The sequence below is a fragment of the Rhizophagus irregularis genome, chromosome 4 (assembly GCF_026210795.1).
Source record: "Rhizophagus irregularis chromosome 4, complete sequence".
Taxonomy (NCBI): domain Eukaryota; kingdom Fungi; phylum Glomeromycota; class Glomeromycetes; order Glomerales; family Glomeraceae; genus Rhizophagus; species Rhizophagus irregularis.
In genome coordinates, this window is record NC_089432.1 from 506,474 (window position 1) to 533,107 (window position 26,634).

Below are 26,634 nucleotides of genomic sequence, written 5' to 3' on the forward strand. Positions count from 1 at the left end.
AAAATTCTTGGTAGAATTTACTAATACGTGTCATAATACGGGAATGGTAAGTTAAATGATATTAAACCCCGAACCATTAAAGTTTCTTTTTAATCATCTGTCTATCTTTAACAGAATATAATAACTAAGAAACCTCCCATAATGCATGCAAATCCTCAAGGAAATATTGAGCAATCATTAAAACTAGCCTGGATAAATGCTGGTAATGCGGCGAAATCTAAACCACAACTTATTCTTTGTATTCTCCCAAGCAAGGGACAAGAGTTATATGCTGAAATTAAACGTGTTAGTGACACAATTATCGGTGTCCCAACACAATGCATCCAAAGGGAATACTTGAAAGACCCGAAAGTACAATATTGTGCTAATGTTTGCCTAAAAATAAATGTTAAACTTGGAGGAATGAATTCATCCCTACTTTCCAAACATATTAAGTTTGTAGATGATGAACCCACTATTTTGATAGGTGCAGACGTATCTCATCCTGCACCTGGTAACTATATATATATATATTTTTTTTTACACAAAGTATTTTTTTAATATATTTATGTTTCTTGCATCTTTTTTAGGTGATAAAGAAAGTCCATCTTACGCTGCCCTTTGCGGTTCTATAGACTCTAAGGCATCACGTTATGCAGCGACAATTAGAGTTCAAACCAGGCGTTACGAAATAATAGTAGATTTGGGAAATATGGTTAAAGAATTGTTAAAAGTGTTTTATCAGTCTTGTGGACACAAACCCAGAAGAATTATATTTTACCGAGACGGAGTTTCAGAAGGCCAATTTAATCATGTGTTAAAGAATGAATTAAATGCGATTAGAAGTACTTATTTTATATCATTCCTAGATTTATTCATGCGTTTAATTAATTTATTTGGTTTACTTTCGGCCAATTATAATTACCATAGGTGCATGTCAAGCTCTTGGAGCTGATTATAAACCAACTATCACGTTTATTGTGGTACAGAAGAGGCATCACACCCGTTTTTTCCCAATGGAAAAGCAAAATAGCGATTTTAAATCGGGAAATTGTCTTCCTGGTACCGTTGTCGAAGAGGGTATTACACATCCATTTGAATTCGATTTTTGTAAGTAATTAAATTTATTGCGTCAATATGTAAATTTGTAGCATTTCTTTAATAAGTTAAATCCTTATCAGATTTATTAAGTCACCCTGGATTATTGGGGACATCTCGACCGACCCATTATCACGTTTTATATGACAAAAACGGATTTGATGCAAATAGGTCAGTCAATTTAATCTATCTATTAATAATTAATTGAGATACATAACTAATATATCATTAATAATTTAGCCTACAAACGTTATCTTATAATCTCTGTTATTTATATGTGCGTTGTACGCGTGCAGTATCTTTGGTAAGATTTTAAATTGCATCTTTTACCATTGTATTCAACAAATAATAATAATGGTATTATATTTAAATAGGTGCCTCCGGTATATTATGCTCATTTAGTTACTAATAGAGCTAAACTTCACTCATACAAAGAATCGAATGGTGAGATCACCTCCAAAGTGGTAAAAGAGGATCTAAAAAAGGTAAATTATAATAAATAAAATAAAAGATAATCTTAAATGTACATTATATTCTCAATTATCTCATTTTCTAAAAAATAAACTTCATTTTTAGGTTATGTACTTTGCGTAGAGACTTCGTTTATATAAACAGGAATCGAAAAGGAAAAAATATTATCATACATATTTTAAATAAATTTCTTTTTAAACAATTTCTTTTATATTTTAATTTTATAGCAAATATATGTTAATATTTTAGTCAAAGAATATTTTAAATTTTATTTATCTATTATTATTTTTATTTGTAAGAAGTAATTAAAAAATATATTAAAATTATTGTATATATAATTATAATTACGTCAGTTTGTCTTTATATTTTCTCTGTTCACTTGATCGGTTGCTATGCAAAATAACCATTCTATTGGTGTAACATGTATTTTGTGACAATTATGACATGTCAACACGAAACATAGTTAAAAGTTACAAATGTAAGATAAATTCATTTGTATAATACTTAGAAAAATAGGTTCTTATACTGCGTCTGATATTTATCTTGTAATTCCTTCCTTGCCTCCTCCGTTATCCCTATAAAATATTTTATTCGTTATTTCTGTAAAAACTCCGTAAAAATGGGCCTTTCGCGGATTTATTCACGGAAAATTGATCCGTGATATAAGGTTATTAATTCCGAGCCTTTTATGGAAAAAAAAGATGGAATATTAAAAATAAATCGACTTTTTTTACGGGGCCTTAAAAAATTAGTTTTTGTCGGCGGAGGAGTATCTCCAATCACCTATAAGGGAATCCTTACTAGTTTAGAAATTTACAAGAATGTGGATCATGGAATCGTATTATAACAGATTAGTTCGGAAAAAAATGTTTAATAGTTAAATAATAATTTTATTATAAAAAGTATTACCGAATTGGTAAATATAGTTATGTTTTTCGCAAATAATAATAATAAAATATGAAAGTTATTATAATGAGTAATTTGAATATAGTTTTGAATTACATTACATTATTTTGGTAAATAATTTTCCGAAAAATTAAAAATTTTTTGTATTAATTATTAATGATGTCATATTTCTAGAAAATAATAACTAGAGAAACAGATTTAATTGGTTCACAAATTCAACATACTGAGATAATGTCCAAATAAACGATTAACAAGATTTTTGATCAAATTTCCATTTATCAACACTGCCATGTATACTATAACAGGTATTTTCATTAAAAGGTCCTCGTACTTTCTGTTGCTCGAAACTACCATCAACTTTAGCATGAACCGTGTACGTTTGGTCCTGAAAATCAATAGTTAGATAGTTACCCTCACCACAATCACGGTAGCCATCGTCACCGGCTATGCGTAAACCATTTGAATCCTCTATCCAAATTCTACATCTGCAGAGAAACGTACCCATATACGTGGTGGCACTATATGCTATACATTAAACCAAAAAGTTAAAGTCCTTACATTCAATATGTTCTCCATTTTCTTTTCTAATGATTCACCTTGTATGTCCATTATATAGAAACACATGGAAAGGACAGTAAGAAGGAAGTTTTGAAGTTTCATCTTAGTTAATGTTGTTCGATAGACCTGAGGGAGTAGTATTTTAGGTAGTTGTCAATTTGGGAGTTTAAAGTTTCAATCTGCTTCTTTTCTAAGCATAGTAAGTTGATTAAATTTTGGTGGCAGTGGTTATATATAATTTCAAAACCTAGATTTTCAATGATTTTCTGCCAAGAGCTATGAATCCCTTTCAGAAAAAAATAATCCCAAGTCATCATATTATCACGAACGCATTTATTAAAACCAATTTATTTTTGTACATTCCGAAAACAAATATCGTGTTTAGCGTATTTTTTTCCATATCTATAATATAACCATGTCTATTAGTATTGACCCTTAAAAGTGTTTCCGAATTTAAAAACATTAATAAAATATGTTCCAGTTAATATGACCAGAAATCTTACCAAAAACGGTTTAAAAAAGTGATAACAGTAAAAACGAAATGTATATTTGTGCTCATGTAATAAATGTCCATAAATCGGACAAAATGGTGCTTTTTTAGACGTTTTATACACATAATCATAAATATGAAACGAATTAGGGTTAGGCTGTTAGGAGTATCCGGACTTTTCGCTGAAGTCCAATTCACAGAAGCCCATTTTGCTGAAGCAAATTTCGCCGAAGGGATGTTTAACCGAAAATGCCATTTTCCCGAATAGAAATTTTACCGAAGGTCATTTTGCAAAAGCCATTCCGGCGAAGAAACTGGAGTTTGAACCGGTTGCACAAACCCGGTTGTAAATTCGGTTTCCAACAATGATTCGGGTTCATATTTTTTGAACCATTGTCACGTGATCATTGTGATCGACATAAAAATTCCTAATTCGGAATTTGTTAAATTACGTATAAAAAAATTGACCTAGAATTATGAATTTAGCTGAAATTATGGGTTGCTTTGTTAAAAATCGGGTTGCGAAAATATAAGGCGCAGTATTATATTTAGTTTAAGTGTTATAAAATTTTTAAGTATTTTATTTACTGCGGTCCGGAATGACGTAACGCCCGTAATTGGCGTTAAACTACTATTTCTTGTATGTTATTTTAAGTTGGTTATAATTTTGGGTAACGTAATTTTATTGGTTCCATCAATGAGATACTCATTTATAATATTTTCCCTGTGCCTTCGAAATCTTAATTAAGAAGCGAATACTTTTCAGAGAATTATTCGACCCCACGTAATTCCATACATAATTTTCTTACGATTCTTTTGCCTTTTTTTTATGGTGAAAAAGTTATTTTAACTAATGATTTATTAGATATAATGAGGGGAAACTATCGCATTTTTAATCTAGAATCTAAGAAATTATCTTTTATAGTTTATTAGAGTTAGTTTATTATATTATCATATTGCATGTGTAACTTGGGATATATAACCAAACGTAGAAGTCTCAATAAAAAAAATGAATTTTTTTCGGGTCATTTTTTCCGATGCACTGATCTGCATCAATAAATAGCAGTCACGTTTTCCAAATTCTTGAAAAAGTTTGTCGAATTTCACTGTGTTTTATAGTATACTAAACATACGCAACATTTTTATCGGCATGTTCTTCAATGAAATTGGTAGACAAATTGGTATGAATTGAATATTTTCACAAATAAAACTTAATAAAACTTATATATGGTGTGCAAAAATCAGTATACTAATATAATTACATTCAATAGTAATTTTTTTATGTCCTCAGAAATTTGACGATACTATAATAAATGATTATTATAAATTAAGAATCCTGCTGTTATACTCACAAATATACTTACAAATACGTAAATATGTAGCATTAAAAAAGATTTTTTTTTAAAAAAAAATTTCTGGGTATCATGACTATCATTTGCTTAAAAAATAATTATATAGAATTAAATCTATACAGAACGGTCAGAACAAGGATCCGCTTAACAAAAGAAATGGATGAAATTTTCTTAAAAGGAGGATCAAATATTGCTCTAACAAAGAACGATCGGACGTACTTTTTTAGGATGTTGACGCCAAATTAAGTGCATCAGCGATTAAAAGAAGATATGAATGGCAAGCGTATAAAAAGTTAAATAAAGAAGAATCGGAGAAAAGAGATTATGAAGTTATTAAAGAATACAATAAAGTTTTAGGTGGACATTTTGTCAAAGTAATCAAATAGACAAGATCAAATATATTTTGATTTACTTTAACAACGAGTGTGATTTATTGAAGGCAATTTACAAGTCCACAATGGATGATGATTTGGGGAAAGGACTTCAAATGAAAAGTCAAGATGAGTTGATTGGTAAAGATGGTACTTATAAAAAAAGATTTGGGATAAATAGATTTAAAGTGCCAACGCAAACAAAACGAAAAGATGAATTTGTTGACGCTCAATCTGATCCCATATCAACAATACCAAGAACTGAAGAAGAACATGAAGAGTTGGATAGCTTGAATAACAATTTTAGTAATAGATTAGACAAAGTTAGCAAGATACCAAGCTTGCCAAATGAAAAAGGGAAGAAGAAAGAAGAAGATAAAGACAAGATTAACGAAAACAAAAAGCGCGTGGTGACAACTGAAAACACAGGGACGAAGGGAAGATTCCGATAGCGAATAAACAAATTTGTCCTGAAAATTTTAACAAATTTTAAGAAGATTCTTCGGAGGACAACGCCTGACTTTTGCCGTTACAAACGATGGATTGTTTGGTATTTCCATCAAAAGTGTAGTTATTGCGTTTTTTCTTTTTAAATGTAACAAAATTTTAATTTTTTTTGTTTAGCGTTAGCTTTTCTTTTAAGAAAATTTTTTAGTAAAAGTTTCTCAATTTAGAAAATCTTAAAAATCCAAAAAACATCGTAAAATTAGTTTAATTAGTAAGCGTAGATAAACAATAATTTTTAGATTTATAAACAATTTAGTTGGATCTTAAAAATTTTTTTTTTTTGTACGAATCCTTTAGTTATAGAGGGTAGATTAGTTTTAATTTGCTTTCTAAGTGTTTTAACATTTATGTAATTTGCTCTTTTTGTGTGATTATTTAAATAAATAAACGGTTACTAATTGTAAAAAAAAAAAAATAAAAATTAAATCTATTTTTGATAAAAATACTAGATATCAAAAGTTACAATAAATGATTCCTTAATTTAGATTGGCCCTTGTGCTATTACATAATTCTAATTTTTGTATATTAATTAAATTTGAAAAAAAAATTCAAAAAATTCTAATGGCAAATAAAATTATAGGCATGTTTTATTATCCATTACGTAAACAATAATGCAGATCAATGAAATATAGCCCGAAGAAATATTCTTGCACAAATGGTTCTTTCTTTTTTTTTCAAATTTCTTCTTTTCTCTTTCGAAACATTTTTCTTTTTTTTTTTTTAAAATTTTTCGTTTTTCTCCTCTTTTTTTTCATTCTTTCCCGTTTAGATTTGGTTTTTTTTTCCAAAACCGAAAAATTATTATTATTTTTTTTCTATTAAACAAGTTAACATTAAACATGGCAGGGAGCTATAGTCATAGTATAATTAGAACTGTAATAATTCTGACTTTTTTTTTAATTAAGTTGATTTATACTACCATACAGTATCATAATTATGATAAATAGTTTTTAAGATTTAAAGAGAATTTCTAAATTTTAACTGGTGGAAAAATTACTGGTAGATCATGTGATTGTGTATTAAATATTCATGTGATTTATTATGATGATGCAATTTCATTTGGCTCGCTTCGCTCGCCGGGTTTTTCTAGCCAAACCATAACTTTCACTTTATTTGCAAAATTTTTGATTATATTTAACATATCTATAAAAAAATTGAGAAAATTACTCTTAACTAGCTATTAACATAATTTTTTTCTCATTTGGTAAAGGATGATCATTTTCGGTTTATTTTGCTTGTTAATCATTTTTGGCTTAGTTATTTCACTTGTTAATCATTTTAAGGTTAATTATCTTGATTGTTGTTTATTTTTTGGTTCAAAAATAAAAAAATATATATATCAGAATATGTGATTAACTTTAAATAATAATACAGAAAGATTGTTTATTACTTGATAAAGCATCATTTAAAATTTACTATCATCATTTTTGGAATTATGGCTCTGGAAAAAAATTTTTCACGATTACATTGTAATAAAACAATTCTACTATCCGATTGTTGATCATTTTTAGTTCTGGAAAAATTACGATAATTGAACATCATAATACTAATAAGACAATGATAATGAAATTTTACCATTTGGTTGTTGTTTATTGTTTTGTTTCAAAATAAAAAATTACTTGATATAACATTTATTTAAATTTTATCATCCAATTGTTGAGAAAAAAAAATTTTATGATAACATTATAATAAAACAACAATTATATTATCCGATTGTTAATCATTTTTAGAATTACTACCCTGAAAAAATTTTCATGATAGCATTATAACTAAAGTTGCCTGCCAAAACTCTACAGGCTATTGTCGAAATGTCGAAACTAAAACCTGTAGAAATGCCGAAATGCCGAAATAGTTTCGACATGTCAAAATTGTCGAAACCTAAAAATATTACGTTTCACGTAATAACTCGGCATCCAATGATCGTAGAAAGATGCGCCATAGCTCGTTGGAATCGTCTCATAACGACGAGTCGAATGGTGGTTAGATCGTCTTTCTACGATCACTGGATGCCGAGATATTGAGCGAAACGTCAAAAATCGGCATTTTGTATTTTACGATACTGCGCCATTTGACGTTTCACTTAATAACTCGGCGTCCAATGATCGTAGAAAGATGCACCATAGCTCGTTGGAATCGTCTCATAACGACGATTCGAATAGTGGTTAAATCATCTTTCTACGATCATTGGATGCCGAGATAATAGACGAAACGTCAAACGGCGCAGTAGCGCAAAATACAAAATGCCGATTTTTGACGTTTCGCTCAATATCTCGGCATCCAGTGATCGTAGAAAGACGATCTAACCACCATTCGACTCGTCGTTATGAGACGATTCCAACGAGCTATGGTGCATCTTTCTACGATCATTGGATGCCGACATATTAAGTGAAACGTCAAATGGCGCAGTATCGTAAAATACAAAATGCCGATTTTTGACGTTTCGCTCAATATCTCGGCATCCAGTGATCGTAGAAAGACGATCTAACCACCATTCGACTCGTCGTTATGAGACGATTCCAACGAGCTATGGTGCATCTTTCTACGATCATTGGACGCCGAGTTATTACGTGAAACGTAATATTTTTAGGTTTCGACAATTTTGACATGTCAAAATAGTTTTGACAATTTTGACATGCCGAAACTCCCTAATTTCGGCAGGCAACTTTAATTATAACGATAATGTAATGACGACGATAATGAAAATTTACCATTTGATTATTGTTTATTTTTTGGTTCAAAATAAAAAAAAAATGTATCTATATTTAAATAAGTAATACAAACAAATTGTTTATTTACATAATATTAATATTTGTCATCCGGTTGTTGATCATTTTTGGCTAACAAAAAAATTATTCAGTTTTGACATGATTTGCTAAAAATTTTATCCCATAATTTTTAAGCAAGAAAGATCATTCTATATAAGTGCAATATCACCCTATGGGTGGGTGGGTGGCGCGTCACGTTATTGTTATGACTTGAAATGATTGACATGTCATGATAGGTTAACGTTAACTTAACGTTAACATAAGATTAGTTTTTGAGTGATTTCCATTTTAAGATGCTGATCCCCCATCTTTGGTATTGATTTGCTGATTATATAAATACATTTCAAATCAAGCTTTTCTATTTTAGTACGATCGGCAACCAACAAATCTTTTAGTGTTTTAATAATCTTTTAAGACATTATTTTTTCGGTCTTTTTGGACCAAATTATTGTCTTTTTTTTCAGAATTTTTTTCGGTACTTAATTTTTTTTTAAAACCGATTTCTTTCTTTATATTTTTTCTTTTCCCTCAAATTTTTTTTTCTTTTTCTTTCGAATTTTTTTTTATTTTTTCTTTCTTTTTCCTTTTCGGTTTCTTTTTTCAACCCGATTTTTCTCTTTGTTTCTTCCCACAAATTTTTTTTTCATTTTTATTTTTTTTTCATTTTTATTTTTTTCGAATTTTTATCATTTTTTTTTTCCCCGAATACATTCTTTCACCATTTAGGTTTGGATCAGTGATCAGATCAATGTTGCGACGCCACTACAATTGCATTTTTTCCTGATTCTTATTATTAATATTATTTTTTTGTATCAAGCTCAATAAGGCGACACAAAGTGGTAAAAATGGTTTTCATAGTCCGGCCGGGTCAGTTTTGTTAAGTCTTAAAAAAAAATTTTTTATATTATTACTATGCCGGGTGAGAATTTTTTAAAAATTGAAAAAAAATTTCGCATATAAAATTTTTGAAAAAAAAAATTAAAAGCCGGGTTGCCGGGTTATTGATGAAATTTTTATATTATGAAAACCATAAAATCAAGTTTGTATGGCCTAATATACTAGCATAATTACTTATTTATTCAATTTTTGTAACAATGATCGTTATAATTAACTTTTCTGGGGAATTTTTTTTTCATATTAATTAGTGAGATATTTTTTTTCTAGAGGATGTAATTTTTTTTAATGCTACAATGGAATTTTTAAGATAAAAAAAAAATTTTTTTTTGTAACAATGTAATGAATTTGTAAATTTACAGTACCGCAACATTTGTGATAAATAAAATTTGCAAATAATAATATTTCATATACTACTGCATAACACTTCACATAATTCATTGTTATTTGTATAATCATATAAATTGTGTAATTTATTACATTTATTCCCTATTAATCCCATCATAATAATAGTAACTATTCACACTGCATGGCAAATAAAATATAAGTGTGTTATTATTACTCTCTTACTTGATGGACAAGTGTCAACCCCGGCGCAACGCGACGGGTTACACTTAGTTATTTTAAAAATAAACTGCGGCATTTTGTCTGATAGTACAGTATCTAGAATTTTTGTATGTTTATTTAACTTTAGTATGTAATTTTATATGTAATAATATAGTAATATAGGAATTTATATAACATTTAATAGTAATCATATAAGTATATAGTAATTACATTATTTCAGTTATTTTGTAACAATGTAGCATTATTTGTTCAATAACAATTTTAATCTAAATTTATCATGATAACAACGACCCTTCTAAACTTATAGCAATTTTTTAAACAACTAATTAGAATTTCCAAATTATATTCCAAACTAATTCTAAACTTCTAAGCTAGTAATTTTAAATTACTAAACTAATTTTAAACTTTCTGATTGGTTTATATAATGCAGATAGATATTATATAAATATTATATCATAGTTTAAAATTAAGGGCTCATCAAATAAAATCAAGTAGTTAGTATCTGCCGGATGAATATCATGATCACCTACTTCAAAATCATATGGTCTTTCATCAGATTCACCTATATAATTTTTATTATCTAAATAATCTAATTGATTTATACCATGTCGATCAAATCTTCAATTATTTTGTTAGTAATATTTTCAGAGATACCATCAATATTATCATCAAATTTTTAAATATAACTAATGATATTAAAAGTATTAGATGTTGATGATAATCATTAATGTTGTCACTTAAAAATAACATGTGTCATTTTATTATCATTTGTCATTTACAAATGACATTTTTTTTAAATGATATAATTCTTATGTCATCAAGAATAATTAGTGTTTCGATCCGGATAGAAACCAAATTCGGATAAGATTATATACTGTATAAGAAAATTTTTCATCAATTGATCTTAACAAATAAATTGTCGAAATTAAAATTTTATTTTATTTAAACTAGAGTAACTTGGTAATTATTAGTGAGTTATAATCATTATACTGTCAGATTGACTCGAAAATTTTGGGTCGGGTCATCAAACGTTTTTATAATTAAATATAAAAAAAATTGATTTTTTTATTAAAAACGTCAGACTTGACGTTTTTATGATTAAAAAAACATTTTTTACGTTAGATTTGATTAAAAATCAAAAAAAATTGATTTTTTTGGTTAAAAACGTAAGACTTGGCGTTTTTGTAATTAAAAAATCAAAAAAAAATGATTTTATTAATTAAAAATGTCAGACTCGACGTTTTTGTAATTAAAAAATCAAAAAAATGTTTTTTTTTATTAAAAACGTCAGACATGACATTTTTGTGATTAAAAATAAAAAAAAATGATTTTTTTAGTTAAAAAATGTCAGACTTGACGTTTTTGTAATTAAAAAATCAAAAAAATGACTTTTTTAGTTGAAAAACGTCAGGCTTGACGTTTTTGTAATTAAAAAATCAAAAAAATGACATTTTTAGTTGAAAAACGTCAGGCTTGACGTTTTTGTAATTAATAAATCAAAAAAATGACATTTTTAGTTGAAAAACGTCAGGCTTGACGTTTTTGTAATTAAAAAATCAAAAAAATGACATTTTTAGTTGAAAAACGTCAGGCTTGACGTTTTTGTAATTAAAAAATCAAAAAAATGACTTTTTTAGTTGAAAAACGTCAGACTTGACGTTTTTGTAATTAAAAAATCAAAAAAATGATTTTTTTAATTAAAAATGTCAGACTTGACGTTTTTGTGATTAAAAATCAAAAAAAATATTGGTTTTTTTTAATTAAAAATGTCAGACTTGATGTTTTTGTGATTAAAAATCAAAAAAATATTGATTTTTTAATTAAAAACGTCAGACTTGGCATTTTGTAATTAAAAAATCAAAAAAAAATAATTTTTTTGATTAAAAACGTTAGACTTGACGTTATTGTAATTAAAAAATCAAAAAAAATGATTTTTTTGATTAAAAACGTCAGACTTGACGTTTTTGTGATTAAAAAATCAAAAAAATGATTTTTTTAATTAAAAAACGTCAGACTTTGACATTTTTGTGATTAAAAAATAAAAATCAAAAAAATATTGGTTTTTTTAATTAAAAACGTCAGTCTTGACATTTTTTGTTAAAAAAATAAAAAATGAAGAAAAAACGTTTTTGCGTTATTTTTTTTATAATTTTATATGGAAAAATGCCAAAATGTTTTTTTCTTAATAGTAATGCAAAAAAAAAAGTTTTTGGCATTTTTTTTAATAATATTATATGAAAAAACGCTGAAACGTTTTTTTTACAATTTTTTTATTATTTTGCAATATTTTATGAAATTTTAATGATCAACAAAAAAATGAAATTATGCAAATATTGAATGATGCAACAATTTAACAGGGACTTTTAGTGGCACAGGAAGAGTTTTTGCGAAAAGTTGGCATTAGAAGTTTTTTTCATTGACATTGTCATTGACATTGACATTGACATTGACATTGACATTGTCACTGACATTGACATTGTCATTGACATTGACATTTACATAAAGTTATATAAGATTAATCTGAGTGTTTTTTACCAAAAAGGAAATTTTTTTATAAAAAGGGAAATAATTTTCAATTTCGAGGCAATTCAGCAGGTGTTTTAATAACAAATTGAGAAATGATTTCCATAGAAAATCTCGTGACAAAATTTATAATAAATTTAACTAGTGTACTTTTGGATATAGTGAGTGAGTTTTATACTAATACTACTAATAAATTAATAAAAGATTTTTTTATAACAATAGATTGTGTTTAGTGAGATTTATAAAAAATTTAATGAGATTTTTTTTTAGTAATAGTTTGGTATAAAAAAATTTTCTGGGATTTTTTTTAATAACAATATGTTGATAGTAGACAATTAACTTGTTAATAATTGTTTTTTAGTAAGATTTTTTTATAGTTCACAGTAACACTAATATTACTAGTAAGTAATATAAATGAAAGATTTTTATAACAATAGATTACATTTAATAAGGTTAATAAAAAAATTTTCTGAGATTTATTTTAATAACAATAGGTATGATAAATTTTTGGTGATTATTTTTTTTAGTAACAATAGATTGGTAATAGACAATAAAAAATGTTGTGAAAACATTAAAAACTGAACTGATAATGAATTGGTAAATCAGATCAGTTTTGGTCACAGTAATAATTGTCTATTACCAATCTATTGCTACTAAAAAAAAATCACCAAAAATTTTATCATATCTATTGTTATTTAAATAAATCCCAGAAAATTTTATATATTGTACTATACTAATTTGTCATAAAAAAATTCCAGAAACTGATCTATTATATTAATAAAAAATCTAAAAAATTTTTTATATCTCTCCATTATAATATAGTACTGATCTGTTGTTATCAAAAAAATTTTTTATATTGATTTATTGACTCTATTGTTAAAAAAAAATTCAGAAAATATATTTATATCAATCTATTATTAAAAAAAAAGTTAAAATTTTTTTATATCTATTCATTGTACTATACCAATCTATTGTTATTAAAAAAAGTCTCAGTAAATTTTTTGTATTGATCTATTGTTATTAAAAAAAATCTCCCAAAATTTTTTTTATATGTCATTAAATATAATCTATTTATAAAAAATCTTTTATTAACTCATTAAACTAACTATTAATACCTATTAGTAGTAGTATTACTGGAAAAAATCTTACTAAAAAACAATTATTAATTGAACAAATTAATAATCAGTTGTCTATTACCAATCTATTGTTATTAAAAAAAATCACAAAAAAATTTATTAAATTAGTCCATTGTACTATACCTATCTATTGTTATTAAAATAATCCCAGAAAATTTTATATCTAGTAACTATTGTACTATACCAATCTAGTATTGTTATTAAAAAAAAAATCCTTAAAATTTTTTATTTCTATCCATTATACCATACTGATCTATTGTTATTAAAAAAAATCCAGAAAATTTTATACTGATATAATGACTTATTGCTAAAAAAAAATCCCAGAAAATATATTCATATCAATCTATTATTAAAAAAAAGAATTCAGAAATATTTTTTTATATCTATACATTGTATTATACCAATCTGTTATTATTAAAATAGATCCCAGAAAATTTTATTATATCCATCTATTGTACTATACCATTCTATTATATCTCAAAAAATTTTTTTATTAACCTTATTAAATGTAATTAAAATCTTTTATTATCATTACTTATTAGTAATATTAGTGTTACTATGTTGAAGATAGGGCCATCTGGCTAAGATAACGCATTACAAATGTTGTCTACCTACTGAGTCTAACGATCACTCGACAGTGCACACGTGGGGTACTATACGTATGACGAGATGTTTGTAGTTTAATTATATTAGAGTAGCTTTTAGAATCATACTATGTATACATATTCTTTTATTTTTCTACTTTAATAAAACTGCAAATGCGCTGCGATTAAAAAAAAAAAGTAATATTAGTGTTACTGTGAACTGTAAAAAAATTATTAACTTCCGTTAATAAGTTACCAATCTATTGTAATTAAAAAATAAATCACAGAAAATTTTTATTATGTCTATCTATTGTGCTATACCAATATATTGTTATTAAGGAAGAATTCCAAAAAAAATTTATTATATCATCTATTATATGATACCAATTTACTGTTATTAAAAACAAATTCCAAAAAATTTATTACATCTATTTATTGTATAGTTAACCCTATTGTACTATTATTACTATGCTGATATATCGTTATTAAAAAAAAATTCTAGAAAATTTTTTATACAAAGCTATTCTTATTAAAAAAAATTTCATAAAATTTTTTCATAAATCTCACTAAACACAATCTATTGTTATAAAAAAATCTTTTATTAATTTATTAGTAGTATTAGTATGCTTTTAAAATAAACTCACCCATTATATCCAAAAGTACACTAATATAATTAAAAAAAAATCATTTTTTTTTTAATTTTTAATAACAAAAACGTCAAGTCTGGCGTTTTTAATTAAAAAAATATTTTTTTTTGATTTTAATAACAAAAAACGTCAAGTCTGACGTTTTTAATTAAAAAAATCACTTTTTTTTTGATTTTTAATAACAAAAAACGTCAAGTCTGACGTTTTTAATTAAAAAAAAATATTTTTTTTGATTTTTAATAACAAAAAACGTCAAGTCTGACGTTTTTAATTAAAAAAAATATTTTTTTTTGATTTTTAACAACAAAAAACGTCAAGTCTGACGTTTTTAATTAAAAAAAATATTTTTTTTTGATTTTTAATAACAAAAAACGTCAAGTCTGACGTTTTTAATTAAAAAAATCACTTTTTTTTGATTTTTAATAACAAAAAACGTCAAGTCTGACGTTTTTAATTAAAAAAAATATTTTTTTTTGATTTTTAACAACAAAAAACGTCAAGTCTGACGTTTTTAATTAAAAAAAATATTTTTTTTTGATTTTTAATAACAAAAAACGTCAAGTCTGACGTTTTTAATTAAAAAAAATATTTTTTTTTGATTTTTAATAACAAAAAACGTCAAGTCTGACGTTTTTAATTAAAAAAAATATTTTTTTTTGATTTTTAATAACAAAAAACGTCAAGTCTGACGTTTTTAATTAAAAAAAATATTTTTTTTTGATTTTTAATAACAAAAAACGTCAAGTCTGACGTTTTTAATTAAAAAAAATATTTTTTTTGATTTTTAACAACAAAAAACGTCAAGTCTGACGTTTTTAATTAAAAAAAATATTTTTTTTTGATTTTTAATAACAAAAAACGTCAAGTCTGACGTTTTTAATTAAAAAAAATATTTTTTTTTGATTTTTAATAACAAAAAACGTCAAGTCTGACGTTTTTAATTAAAAAAAATATTTTTTTTTGATTTTTAATAACAAAAAACGTCAAGTCTGACGTTTTTAATTAAAAAAAATATTTTTTTTGATTTTTAACAACAAAAAACGTCAAGTCTGACGTTTTTAATTAAAAAAATCACTTTTTTTTGATTTTTAATAACAAAAAACGTCAAGTCTGACGTTTTTAATTAAAAAAAATATTTTTTTTGATTTTTAACAACAAAAAACGTCAAGTCTGACGTTTTTAATTAAAATATATATTTTTTTTTTTGATTTTTAATAACAAAAAACGTCAAGTCTGACGTTTTTAATTAAAAAAAAATCATTTTTTTTGATTTTAATAACAAAAAACGTCAAGTCTGACATTTTTGATTAATAAAATCATTTTTTATTTTGATTTTTAATAACAAAAAACGTCAAGTCTGACTTTTTTAATTAAAAAATTTAATTTTTTTTTGTTTTTTAATCAAGTTTTTGACATTTTTAATTAAAAAAAAATAAAATTTTCACATTTTAATAAAAAATGATCAACATACTATTTCATGATCTGTCAAGTTAACATTCTTTTTGAGCAGCACAGTTAAACTCAGCGCAAAAAGTTTCCATAGTGAATGTTCACTTTCTCTGTACATGTACATGTACATGTTCATGTTCTTGCTCTTGTACTTGTACATGTACATGTACAGTTTTTTTTTTTTTTTTTTTTTTTTTTTTTTTTTTTTTTTTTTTAAGCAAACCGATCACACTTTATTGAATAGAAAATAAAAATTTACATGGTTATGTAAGTTAACAAATGCAAATACAAAAGTAAACAGCGAGTAACCTACAACAGCTAATCTAAAAATAACGAATATTTAAAGACCTACTGGCTTAAAAAATGGGATAAAGAATATGACCATAAAAAGGGGAAGGGGAAAAAAAAAACAAAAACAAAAAATAAATCAACCCTAAAGGGCGAACAAACAGAAAATAAATGGATAAAATAACGAGGAATAAAAAATTATTTTAAATAAAAATAAATTGGCACCTTTGAACCACTATTTTACCCTCAATTCTAAAACCTAAATTATTAATTTACGCAAAACATCTATAACTTCCGCTAAGACCTTCGATCTCGATGATTTACGGGACTTGTCTTTCTTTTGCTTCTTTGGCTTTTCAGACTTCGTCTCTTCTGGTTTCTTCTTCAAATTCTTTGAATTTCGTTGATGTTTGTTAGTCAATTGACTTCTTGAAGTTCCTTGGTTCTTGTTGGCATTACTACCATGCGACCTTGTTTGTTGCATCGGAGGTTCGTATCGGTTCCAAGATAGGTACTGATGATCCCAAACGAATTGATTATCTAATGCGTTCCGCATATCAACCCACTTTTCGAAATAACCAATAAGTTTACGTTCACCCCGAGCTGTTTGAATAATTTTAAAACTTTTCAACCCTCGAACCGAAGAAAGAAAAGTATGTGGGAGACGGTCGACCCATAAGGCTGCATACGTCATAGAATCTGGAATTTTTCTAATCGTAGCTTGGAATTTCTCACGTTGTTTTCGTTCTTTGAGAGTCCACCTTGCTGGAAACCATCTTACCGGTATCCCCCCTAAATCTGTTGTCCACACAGGATTATCATTAACTTCAAATTGGGCAAGACGAAAGGTACTTAACTCTATCTTCAAACGAACAGTCTGATATTTTCTTTGTTGTTTCATCTGAATATCGATAGGCTTTCCCCACAGCGTTAACTGTTGCAGAATATATTCTGCCGTCCAGGATACTGGGACGTCGTAAACCAGAATATCTCTAACTCTTGATGTATCATCATCAGCTGGCTTATGACCTGTAATAACTTTTTCGATAAGGTGTTTATTCAACTTCTTATTTTTATTTGAAGACTTTGTTGAATCGGTAATACTTTTCTCCGGTATTTGTATAGGCTGCGACTGAGGCTTATTAGGTACCGATTGTAAGACCGTATTTGATGACTCATTTGTATTAATCGGATGATCAACATCCATTTTTGATCCAGAGGCTGTCGCGATTGGCCGATTTATATTAGAATCTCGATCATCGGAAGAAAAATTTAAATGAGCGAACTCTTCATTTGCCTTATCAAGAAAATCATCTAATTCATCTGAATCTACGTCAGAATTAATTATGGAACGGTGTTTGGATTTATTTGACTTTTTCTTTTTTTTGTCGATTTTTTTGGACTTTTTGCTAGATGTCTCCCTATATTTAGTCACGTGATCTACAATAGTTTCTAATTCTTTCCTTCGTGCTTGGAAACCATCCACCGCAGAGGATATTGCTATATGTAGAAAAAATGTGAAACTTTCAGTTGACATGTTGTAGCGTGAAGCCCTTTCTTTCCAACTATTAATATCTTCATCTGAAAGGCCAAAATTAGAGCGCAGTATATTACGCTGAACTTCTGTGTCATGACCTGAAAAAAATGAAGAAGCTAGACTTTCACAAAATTTTATAAAATGGTGATATGTTAGTAATAAAAAATTATATTCGTCGCCGGACCCATAAGGAAATTTATGTTCGGCTATAGGATATTTTCTACTATCTTCCATATTAATAAAAAACTGAGTAAAAATATTATTTTTACTGCGGAATTGTTATGTTTTTAATAATTTGGGGAAGAAGTCACCTATATAATTCACATGTACATGTACAGTACTGTACTAATATTTAAGATTAAACTGAGAGTTTTTTACGAAAAAGGCAATTTTTTTTGTATCCATGGCAACTATGCATGTGGATGATTTTCAAAAACGGAATAGAAAATTTTGGTGAAAATCTGACTGAAATGAAATGATCAACCAAAATTTTTGCCTTTTAAAGTAAAAAATCGCCTTAAAATCCTACTTGGGTGTTAAAATAAATGATCAACAAATGATCAACAAAATCGTTACTAGTTTTATAAAAAACGCCCAATAATATCTTTTTATTGTTTTAAATTTATAAAGTATCACCGAAAAAAACTCTTTCTTACAAATTGTTAAAAACGCTTAAAATCCGCAGTAAATATCTAACAATTTATAGAAAATGTCTGGAAACGCTAAACGAGGTGGTAGAGGTGGTAGACAAACACGTAGCTCAAGCCGTAATTCCCAAGCAGGTGGAAGTAGGCCAACTAGTCCTGAAAACCAGTTCACCTTCAGTGCACCGAAGGAAACTGCTACTCATCAAGAGAGTATTTGGAAAACTTATCAAAAGAAGTCGCAACCAACTTCTGATAAAAAGATGACAGAAGCCATGGAAGCTGAACGTGCTATGGATATGGAAAAAAGTATTGTTCAAGATACTTATGGCCCAAACTCCAAATCTTCTTCTGGTAATGACAAAGGGAAAGCTACTGATAAGTCCAAGGCGGTCGCAAAAGAATTGTCACGTGACCCTCCCTTACCTCCGCAGAATATTGTAAACAACGTGAATGGAACCAATAAGGTTCCGACTCTTAACAAAGAAATTCCTTCAACTCCTCATAAGGATCAACAACAATCTGTTGTTTTGCCTAATCAGGATAAGATTAATCTGCAAGCCGATCAAGAGTCCCAGCCCATGGATGTTAATCCTAGTAATTCAAATAAAGACCCATCGATCATTACTATTGAAAAGGTTAAGGAGCACATTGCAATCGTCCCTTATGGTGAACTTCTTGGGGGAAAAACTACTAAACTTACTAAAATTAAAAAGGCTTTGAAGACGTATAATATTCAATACAACACACAATTACCTATCGTTCAAATTGGTAAACAAGGGGCAAAGGTATCATTTTTGGATAAAGAAAAATTTGACCAATTTCTTAAAATGGAAATTGTTATTCAGGAGCAAAAAGAAGGTGATTCGGGTGTAGTGTTTAATGTGAAACTTCAACCTACCCCATTGAAGTCTGAGAAGGTGCCTACTACAAATGATAAGAATAGTGATATGTCACAAAATTCCAATAGTCGTACAATTCAAGTAATCGACATTCCTGCGTATAGGCAGGTACGCGAAATTCGTGAGTCCTTTGAAGATCTTGGTGAAATTGAGAAAATTTATACACGAGGTGCTGGTCTTTACCAAGTTGCTTTCATTACGTATAAAGATGCGAATTCTATTGATTATTTCAATGAACAATGGAGCTATCATATTAATAAAGACATAGTTAGAGTTTTACCCCTGTTATTGAGCAAGGAGGAATGCGAGAAAAGGAAGCAATTCTCGTTAAGATTATCAGGTTTACATTATCAAACTAGTGGTTATGATCTTAAGGAAGTTATGACACAATGTAAAGGGAAAACTTGTTTCATCCCAGCTGTTATGATTCGTGGTAAATATCAAAGGTGTCGATATGCTTACATTCATTTTTCTTCACAAGATGATTTGGTGGCAGCCAGACAAATGAAAATTGAATTCAAAAAGGGTAACGCAGGTACTCGACAATTATACTGGAGTAAAGAGGAAGATCGCATTTGTAATATTTGCGGTAATCCCACTTATATGGCCAAAGACTGTACCAACAAAGATATTAACAAATCTCAATCTAAACGTTTTGTTAGTGGCGCTGATAATTGGAAAAATTTGAAAAAGTCGTATGCGGATGTGGCTAAATCTAAACAAAAGCCCAGAAATAGTTCTAAATCTAATAATAATATTCCATCTGGATCATGTGATCTAGGAAAAGCTCGCAGCAATCATGATAATGATGATGACGATAGTGAAGATTTCAATAATCATCTGATGTTTTTAAAATTCAAGGAACAAATTATTAGCACTATAAGAAAGGTGGAAGACAAAATGCTTAAAATGGAATCACTCATTGGTGACACTGGCAAGCAAATTAGTGAAGTTGTTACTGCACAACAAGCGCTTAAATGTGATAAAGCGCATCCGGTCCCAACTAGTACGAAAAAGAAAAATCAACAATCTGTTTCTGGTGCAGAAGTTAAAGCAGCGAAAAAACGCTGTAAAAGTGACTCTGAATCAAGTGAAGATGAAGATGAACTAGCAAATAAATCCGTTCTTCAATCACAACAATTTCAGAAATCTGATCAAAATATCCAAAGCATTGTTGCACAACAAAAACAAATACAAGAAAACCACAAGGAAACTAAATCCTTACTTTTATCACTTTACAACATGTTAGCTGGCGGCCCTTCAGCTTCATCATTATTGGGGGATAATGATGAAGTTTTTGATGATTCTGTCATATAATTATTTTTAATGATGAACAATAATATAATATCTCCCTCTAGTTCGACTTCTCAACAACAAAAAAATTTCCCCCAAATAGAAAATAACAATCCATTAATTACTAAAAATTTTTTAAAAAATTCTTCAATAACAAAAATAGCTACTACGAATATTCGTACCCTTAGTAAAGACAAATTAATTTTCACGTTAGATGCGATGAAAAACAATGATATTGACATATATGGATTAGCCGAGACTAATCTTTCTTATAGACAATCGAAAATATGGCAACAACAATTTGGTTTCCATGGTTATTTTGATTATTCACAACAAGGGGGTAAAGGTCAAGGTGTAGGAATTATCGTTAGCAATAAATACGATATTTTTGTTCATAAAGCGGTTGGTCATAAAGGCCGTGTTATATATCTAGACTTAAATTTTAGTCAAAAGAAAAATGTTAGGTTAATTCAGGTGTACATTAACGCTAATAAAAAAGAAAGACCACAAATTGAGGAGCTATATCAATATATCGAAAATACTATCGATGATGCGAAAAACAAGAATATGGAAATAATCATTATGGGTGATTTCAATATTAATTATAGAAAATATTTGATGGCATTTGTTAATAATAGATGGTATTTCAAATTGTTCAAAATGCTAGAAAACAGACACCTCTTAGATACAATTCCAATATTTAACGAAGATGACGAAAATATATATACTTATATTCCGCCTAATGATTCTAATGAAAAATCAAGAATAGATTATATTTGGGCTTCATTACCAATACTTGGCCAAAGTTTGAATAGTACTGTAATAGAAAATGATCATTTTACAACTGATCATAATACTGTCACTTTATCGCTTGATACACAATTATTTATAGGAAAAACATTACCTAAGATTAACAAAAGTAAAAAGAAAATAACTCGTACTGTGTTTTTATATGATGAAATGGATCAGGAAGATGATGAATTTACATGGGATAATTTCCGTGCTGGTTTGGATCATGAAATCGAAAGACTCAAACTAAAGGATCGATCGATCATGAAAAGAAAACATGTTGATCATGTGTGGGATTCTCTTAGACAACTTATCATGAAATCTGCTAATGAAAATATAAAAAACAAAAAAGTTATAAAACAGAAAATCAAATGTGCTCCTGAGAAAAAGTTGTCCGTTTACTTTGACTTAAGATATATTATTAATCGTATTCAAGAAATCCGCTCATGTATCACAGGATTAAGAAACTATCCAAATCAGGAAACGATCGACAAATGGATTAATTATCAAAACACGATAATTAAACTAAAAGACAAGTACGAGTTAGTTACTTCTGATACTAGTTTTAATTTCTTAAATAATGATCAGTTCCATAGTTATCTTGACGAACTTAATGAAATTAGAAAACAATTGAGAATTATTTTTAAACTTGAACTTAACATTATGGAACAAGAACAAATTATCTCTAACATCAAAAAGCGATGTGATAATTATAAAGATGATCAAGGGAGAATGATTCAATCTATTACAGAAAAAGAAATGGTTTCTATTTCAATTGAAAAAATTTATAAGAAAGATCATAATGGTAATGAAGTTTTAATTACAGATGAGAATCAGGTGATGGAAGAAACAAATCGTCATTTTCAAACAGTAGCGGGCTCTGTTAATAGAAAGAAACCAATACAAGGCAGATGGAAAGAACAATATAAACCACAGCCTCATATTAATGAAAATATATATTCTAGTATTATGGATGCTCCATCTTATGATGAATGGTTAGATATTATTCGACAACTATCTAATGGAAAAGCGACAGGACCTTCAGGCGTGTCGAATGAAATGTTGAAACATCTAAGTGATGATTGTAATCATATTTTATATTATTTAATTTGTAAGATTATAGAATTGGGATATTTACCAAAACAATGGAAAGAAGCGACGGTCTTTCCTATTGCTAAACCTAAACCCTTTAATTGTGAATTATCAAACTCTCGCCCTATTACTCTTTTAGAAACCACTCGAAAAGCACTCATTTCTTTGCTAAATCGTCGTTTAGCAATTATTTTGAAAGATAATAACGTATTAAAGGCAAACCAATTCACGGGTCTGCCTAAACAATCAACATTTGAACCGATAAGGATTATGAACGAAGTTATTCAAGATTCAATCGATAATAATAATGAATTATGGATACTCTCTCAGGATATGGGAAAGGCCTATGATCGTGTGAACATCTTTCAACTCAAAAAAGCGATGGATAGAATTAAAATTCCTAACGATTTTTCATCCCTCATTTTAGAACTTTTTAAAGATAGAAAAAATCAAGTAATCACTGCGTATGGAAAAACTACACCTTATGATGTTCTTACATGAATCGATCAAGGAGAAGTTATTTCACCGTTGCTTTGGTGTATTTATTACGATCCTCTTTTAGCAGAAATTGATAAACAACAATTGGGATATAATATTTCTTGTATATCAAAATCAGTTGTTCAAGAAGAAGGTGTTCTTAATCAACAAAATGTTTCCATTATGGCGTATATGGATGATACTCAATGGATTACTGATGAAAAATCAAAATTGGAAAAAATGTTATACATCGCTGATACATTTTATCGTCTTAACGATATTCAAATTAACAAAGAAAAGTCTGAGCTTATGATGCGGTCTACAACTGAGAAGCGTAAATATTCTCATAATTACAATGATAAAATTTCAATCAAGTTTGGTCGTAAAGAAATTAATATTAAAGCCAAACATCCACACGAACCTATGCGTATCCTGGGAGTATATTTCAATATTGAACATGATGGCAATTATTTGATGTTCAAGATTAAAAATGAAATAGACCATTTAGTTAATCTTATGTATAAAAAGAAGATTACTGATAAACATATTTTATATATATTTAATAGAATTATCGTCCCTCGAGTTGAATACTGGTCACAAGTTATGGCTTTATCAAAAACACAAACAGAATCTTTAATTATTCCTTTTAGAAGGATGTTTAAAAACAAACTAAAATTCGCTCGTTCAGCGCCTAACGCTATACTCGATAATCCTTATATATATGGATATAGAGATTTTTACGACAATCAACTTCAAGCCAAAATTACGGATTTTTGTATTCAACTTAACGACAATGGTCTCTTAGGAAAAGTTACTGAAATTCGTTTAAAATCCTTACAGGATCAATTATGGACATCGCGCCCATTAATAGAAAAACTTCCTTATAATCGTGTTTCGCACACACGAAAAAATAATTATATTCTTAATATGCTTTTATTATGCTATGATAATAATATTTCGTTAGAATATTTAGATGATAATATTTTTCCATCAATTAAAGGAGGTAAAATTCCTTTGGAAGACGTGGTAGATAATGCATATTATTCTAAACATAGGAAGAGACTTCGTGAAAAGAATATCTTATTTTTAGATCAAATTATTTCAGGTGATAAATTTCATTTATTGTTATGGAAAGAAATACTTATTAAGGCTTATATTCCTATTTTTTCACAACGGAAAGAAACTAAATGGTATTCAGATATTAGAAATTTAATTACTTCAGATGGTGTTCATTTGAATCATAATATAACACAATTATTTGGCGCTCGTGTTGATAATGTGGAAGAGACTCGATCATATGATATTACTAAAAAAAATAGATCTTTAGTTGCATGTTATAATTCACAATTTAACTCTGTAGTCATTGGAAAGATTCAAGGAATAGATGAAACAAAACGACCTGTTATTAAACATTTTCATATTGATATGTCTCGATGTACCGATACACATACTTATATATATCAATGTATGGAATATGGATGTGCTGCTAATGCATCATTATCAACTCGATCACCTTGTACGTTTTCTGCTGACTGGGAATGTTTAGTACCATTATTAACAGATTCTCAATTTGCGCCTAGTCAACTTACAAACTTAATAGAATTTAATATTTTTGACATTTTTGATTTTGCAAAAAAGAAATATGATATTATAAATCAAGCGTTAACGCAAAATCACGTGATTTCTCCTTCTTCACAATTACAAGATAATATAATTTTAGATTTATTAGATTCTTCAACTTCAAGAAATGACTTGTTAACTATACAACGAACATTAGCTCCTTTTGACAATAACAATTATTATATTTTTGAATTTTACACTGATGGATCTTTAATCGAATTAGGTACTGAGCAATGTAGTATCAGTTGCGCCTTCGCTCAGATTAGTGATTTGTTTGATATACCTCATGTCGAATTTTATTCTACTATTGATAAATGGCCTTCTGCATATAGAGGAGAATTGTTAGCTGTTCTTTTAGCATTAAGCGTTGTTCCAAAAAATAGTAAAGTTAGAATTAACACAGACTCGCTTAACGTGATTACTCAATTTGAAAAATTGAAGAAGTCAAGATTTTCTCAAACCTCACGTGAATACTTTAAGGCTAATAATAATTTCTTATGGGCTATTTTATGTAGAATCATATTAACATTGAACTTGCATGTGGAAATGTTTAAGGTTGTTGCTCATGGTGATGATATGGGTAATAATTATGTAGATAATTTGGCAAAAATTGCACATACTGATCAAGATCGCTATATAGTTTTACGACAGAACGCTTGTATGATGAAAGTTCTTCCTTGTTGGAATGGAATTATTATTGAAAATAAGCTGCGCTCATTTTTGAAAAATATATGCAACTACAAAGGTTTAGAAAATTTTATTAATTTGAATAGAAATTCTAAATATCGCACGCTAGAAGTCGACTGGACATCCACATTTAGTTGTTTAAATTGTGACATAAATAACAATGAAACTTCTGTTTCTTCTTCTAAAACAAAAGCTCAAAAAGTTCACTTGTTAATTGAAGAAATTCCTACAATTGAACAGATGAAGAAATCATTGTTTGACTTATATGATGGTTGGATGTGCCCTATATGTGGTCTACAAGACGAAACCTTTAATCATGTCTGGACGTGTAGTGGTCATTATGATATTATTAACAACATTCGAGATAAGACTATTAATCATCTCTTAACTTGGATATTAGAATATAATGATAATATACAAGATTTTAATGCTCTTATGGCACTTGATATATGGGATATATCTTATGATCCTAACGTGTTTACTTTTATTGACTTGATTAAAGGTATTATACCTATGTCGCTTTCAGAATTATTGAATTCCTGGACTACAAAGAAAAATGTTGTTGATGTTTTGGTTCAAATGAGACAGTTTATTTTTAATGCTATATTCGAAGAAGTTTGGATTCCAAGGTGTTCGCATTTGAAGGAATTTGAACATTCTATAGGATTAACTAAAAAGAAAAAATTAGAATTCAAAAGCGTTCATTCATTACCTAGTAATAATAGTAGTTATACTAATAATATTCATTATGATTCTTTAGATAGTGTTAGGAATTACATTTATTTTGGTAAAAATATAATAGAATTTTATACTAATCTTACTTCGTAGCGCCATCGTAGATTTTAGTAGTTTGATTTATATAATTTTATAGGGTCAATTTTACTTTCTTCTGCAGGGCGGGCTTCAACTTACCAAGTTTCGGCTAGTGTATGGGAGGTAGTGGGTTAATTAAAGAAATGGTTTTTAGGTGTAGTTGGTTATATCTTTAATAGTTTCGTATTTAATTGC

The 26,634-nt window shown here is 27.8% G+C and overlaps 4 protein-coding genes across 4 annotated transcripts; 2 read left to right on the forward strand and 2 right to left on the reverse strand.

Moving 5' to 3' along the window:
• Nucleotides 1-2,701: 2,701 nt before the first annotated feature.
• OCT59_023486 (uncharacterized protein) lies at nucleotides 2,702-3,063 on the reverse strand (the record flags this gene model as incomplete). The annotated part of the gene is made up of 2 exons (XM_066134723.1): nucleotides 2,702-2,979; nucleotides 3,051-3,063. 2 exons carry the CDS (start codon nucleotides 3,061-3,063, stop codon nucleotides 2,702-2,704), a joined length of 291 nt encoding a protein of 96 aa, XP_065990819.1.
• Nucleotides 3,064-5,311: 2,248 nt separating this feature from the next.
• OCT59_023487 (uncharacterized protein) lies at nucleotides 5,312-5,677 on the forward strand (the record flags this gene model as incomplete). Its single annotated transcript, XM_025310581.1, has 1 exon — nucleotides 5,312-5,677. One exon carries the CDS (start codon nucleotides 5,312-5,314, stop codon nucleotides 5,675-5,677), a length of 366 nt encoding a protein of 121 aa, XP_025180850.1.
• Nucleotides 5,678-16,844: 11,167 nt separating this feature from the next.
• Nucleotides 16,845-18,356, reverse strand: OCT59_023488 (uncharacterized protein; the record flags this gene model as incomplete). The annotated part of the gene is made up of 2 exons (XM_066134724.1): nucleotides 16,845-17,150; nucleotides 17,553-18,356. The coding sequence occupies 2 exons, from the start codon at nucleotides 18,354-18,356 to the stop codon at nucleotides 16,845-16,847; spliced, it is 1,110 nt and encodes a 369-aa protein (XP_065990820.1).
• Nucleotides 18,357-18,831: 475 nt separating this feature from the next.
• Nucleotides 18,832-19,925, forward strand: OCT59_023489 (uncharacterized protein; the record flags this gene model as incomplete). Its single annotated transcript, XM_066134727.1, has 2 exons — nucleotides 18,832-19,776; nucleotides 19,914-19,925. 2 exons carry the CDS (start codon nucleotides 18,832-18,834, stop codon nucleotides 19,923-19,925), a joined length of 957 nt encoding a protein of 318 aa, XP_065990821.1.
• Nucleotides 19,926-26,634: the final 6,709 nt, after the last annotated feature.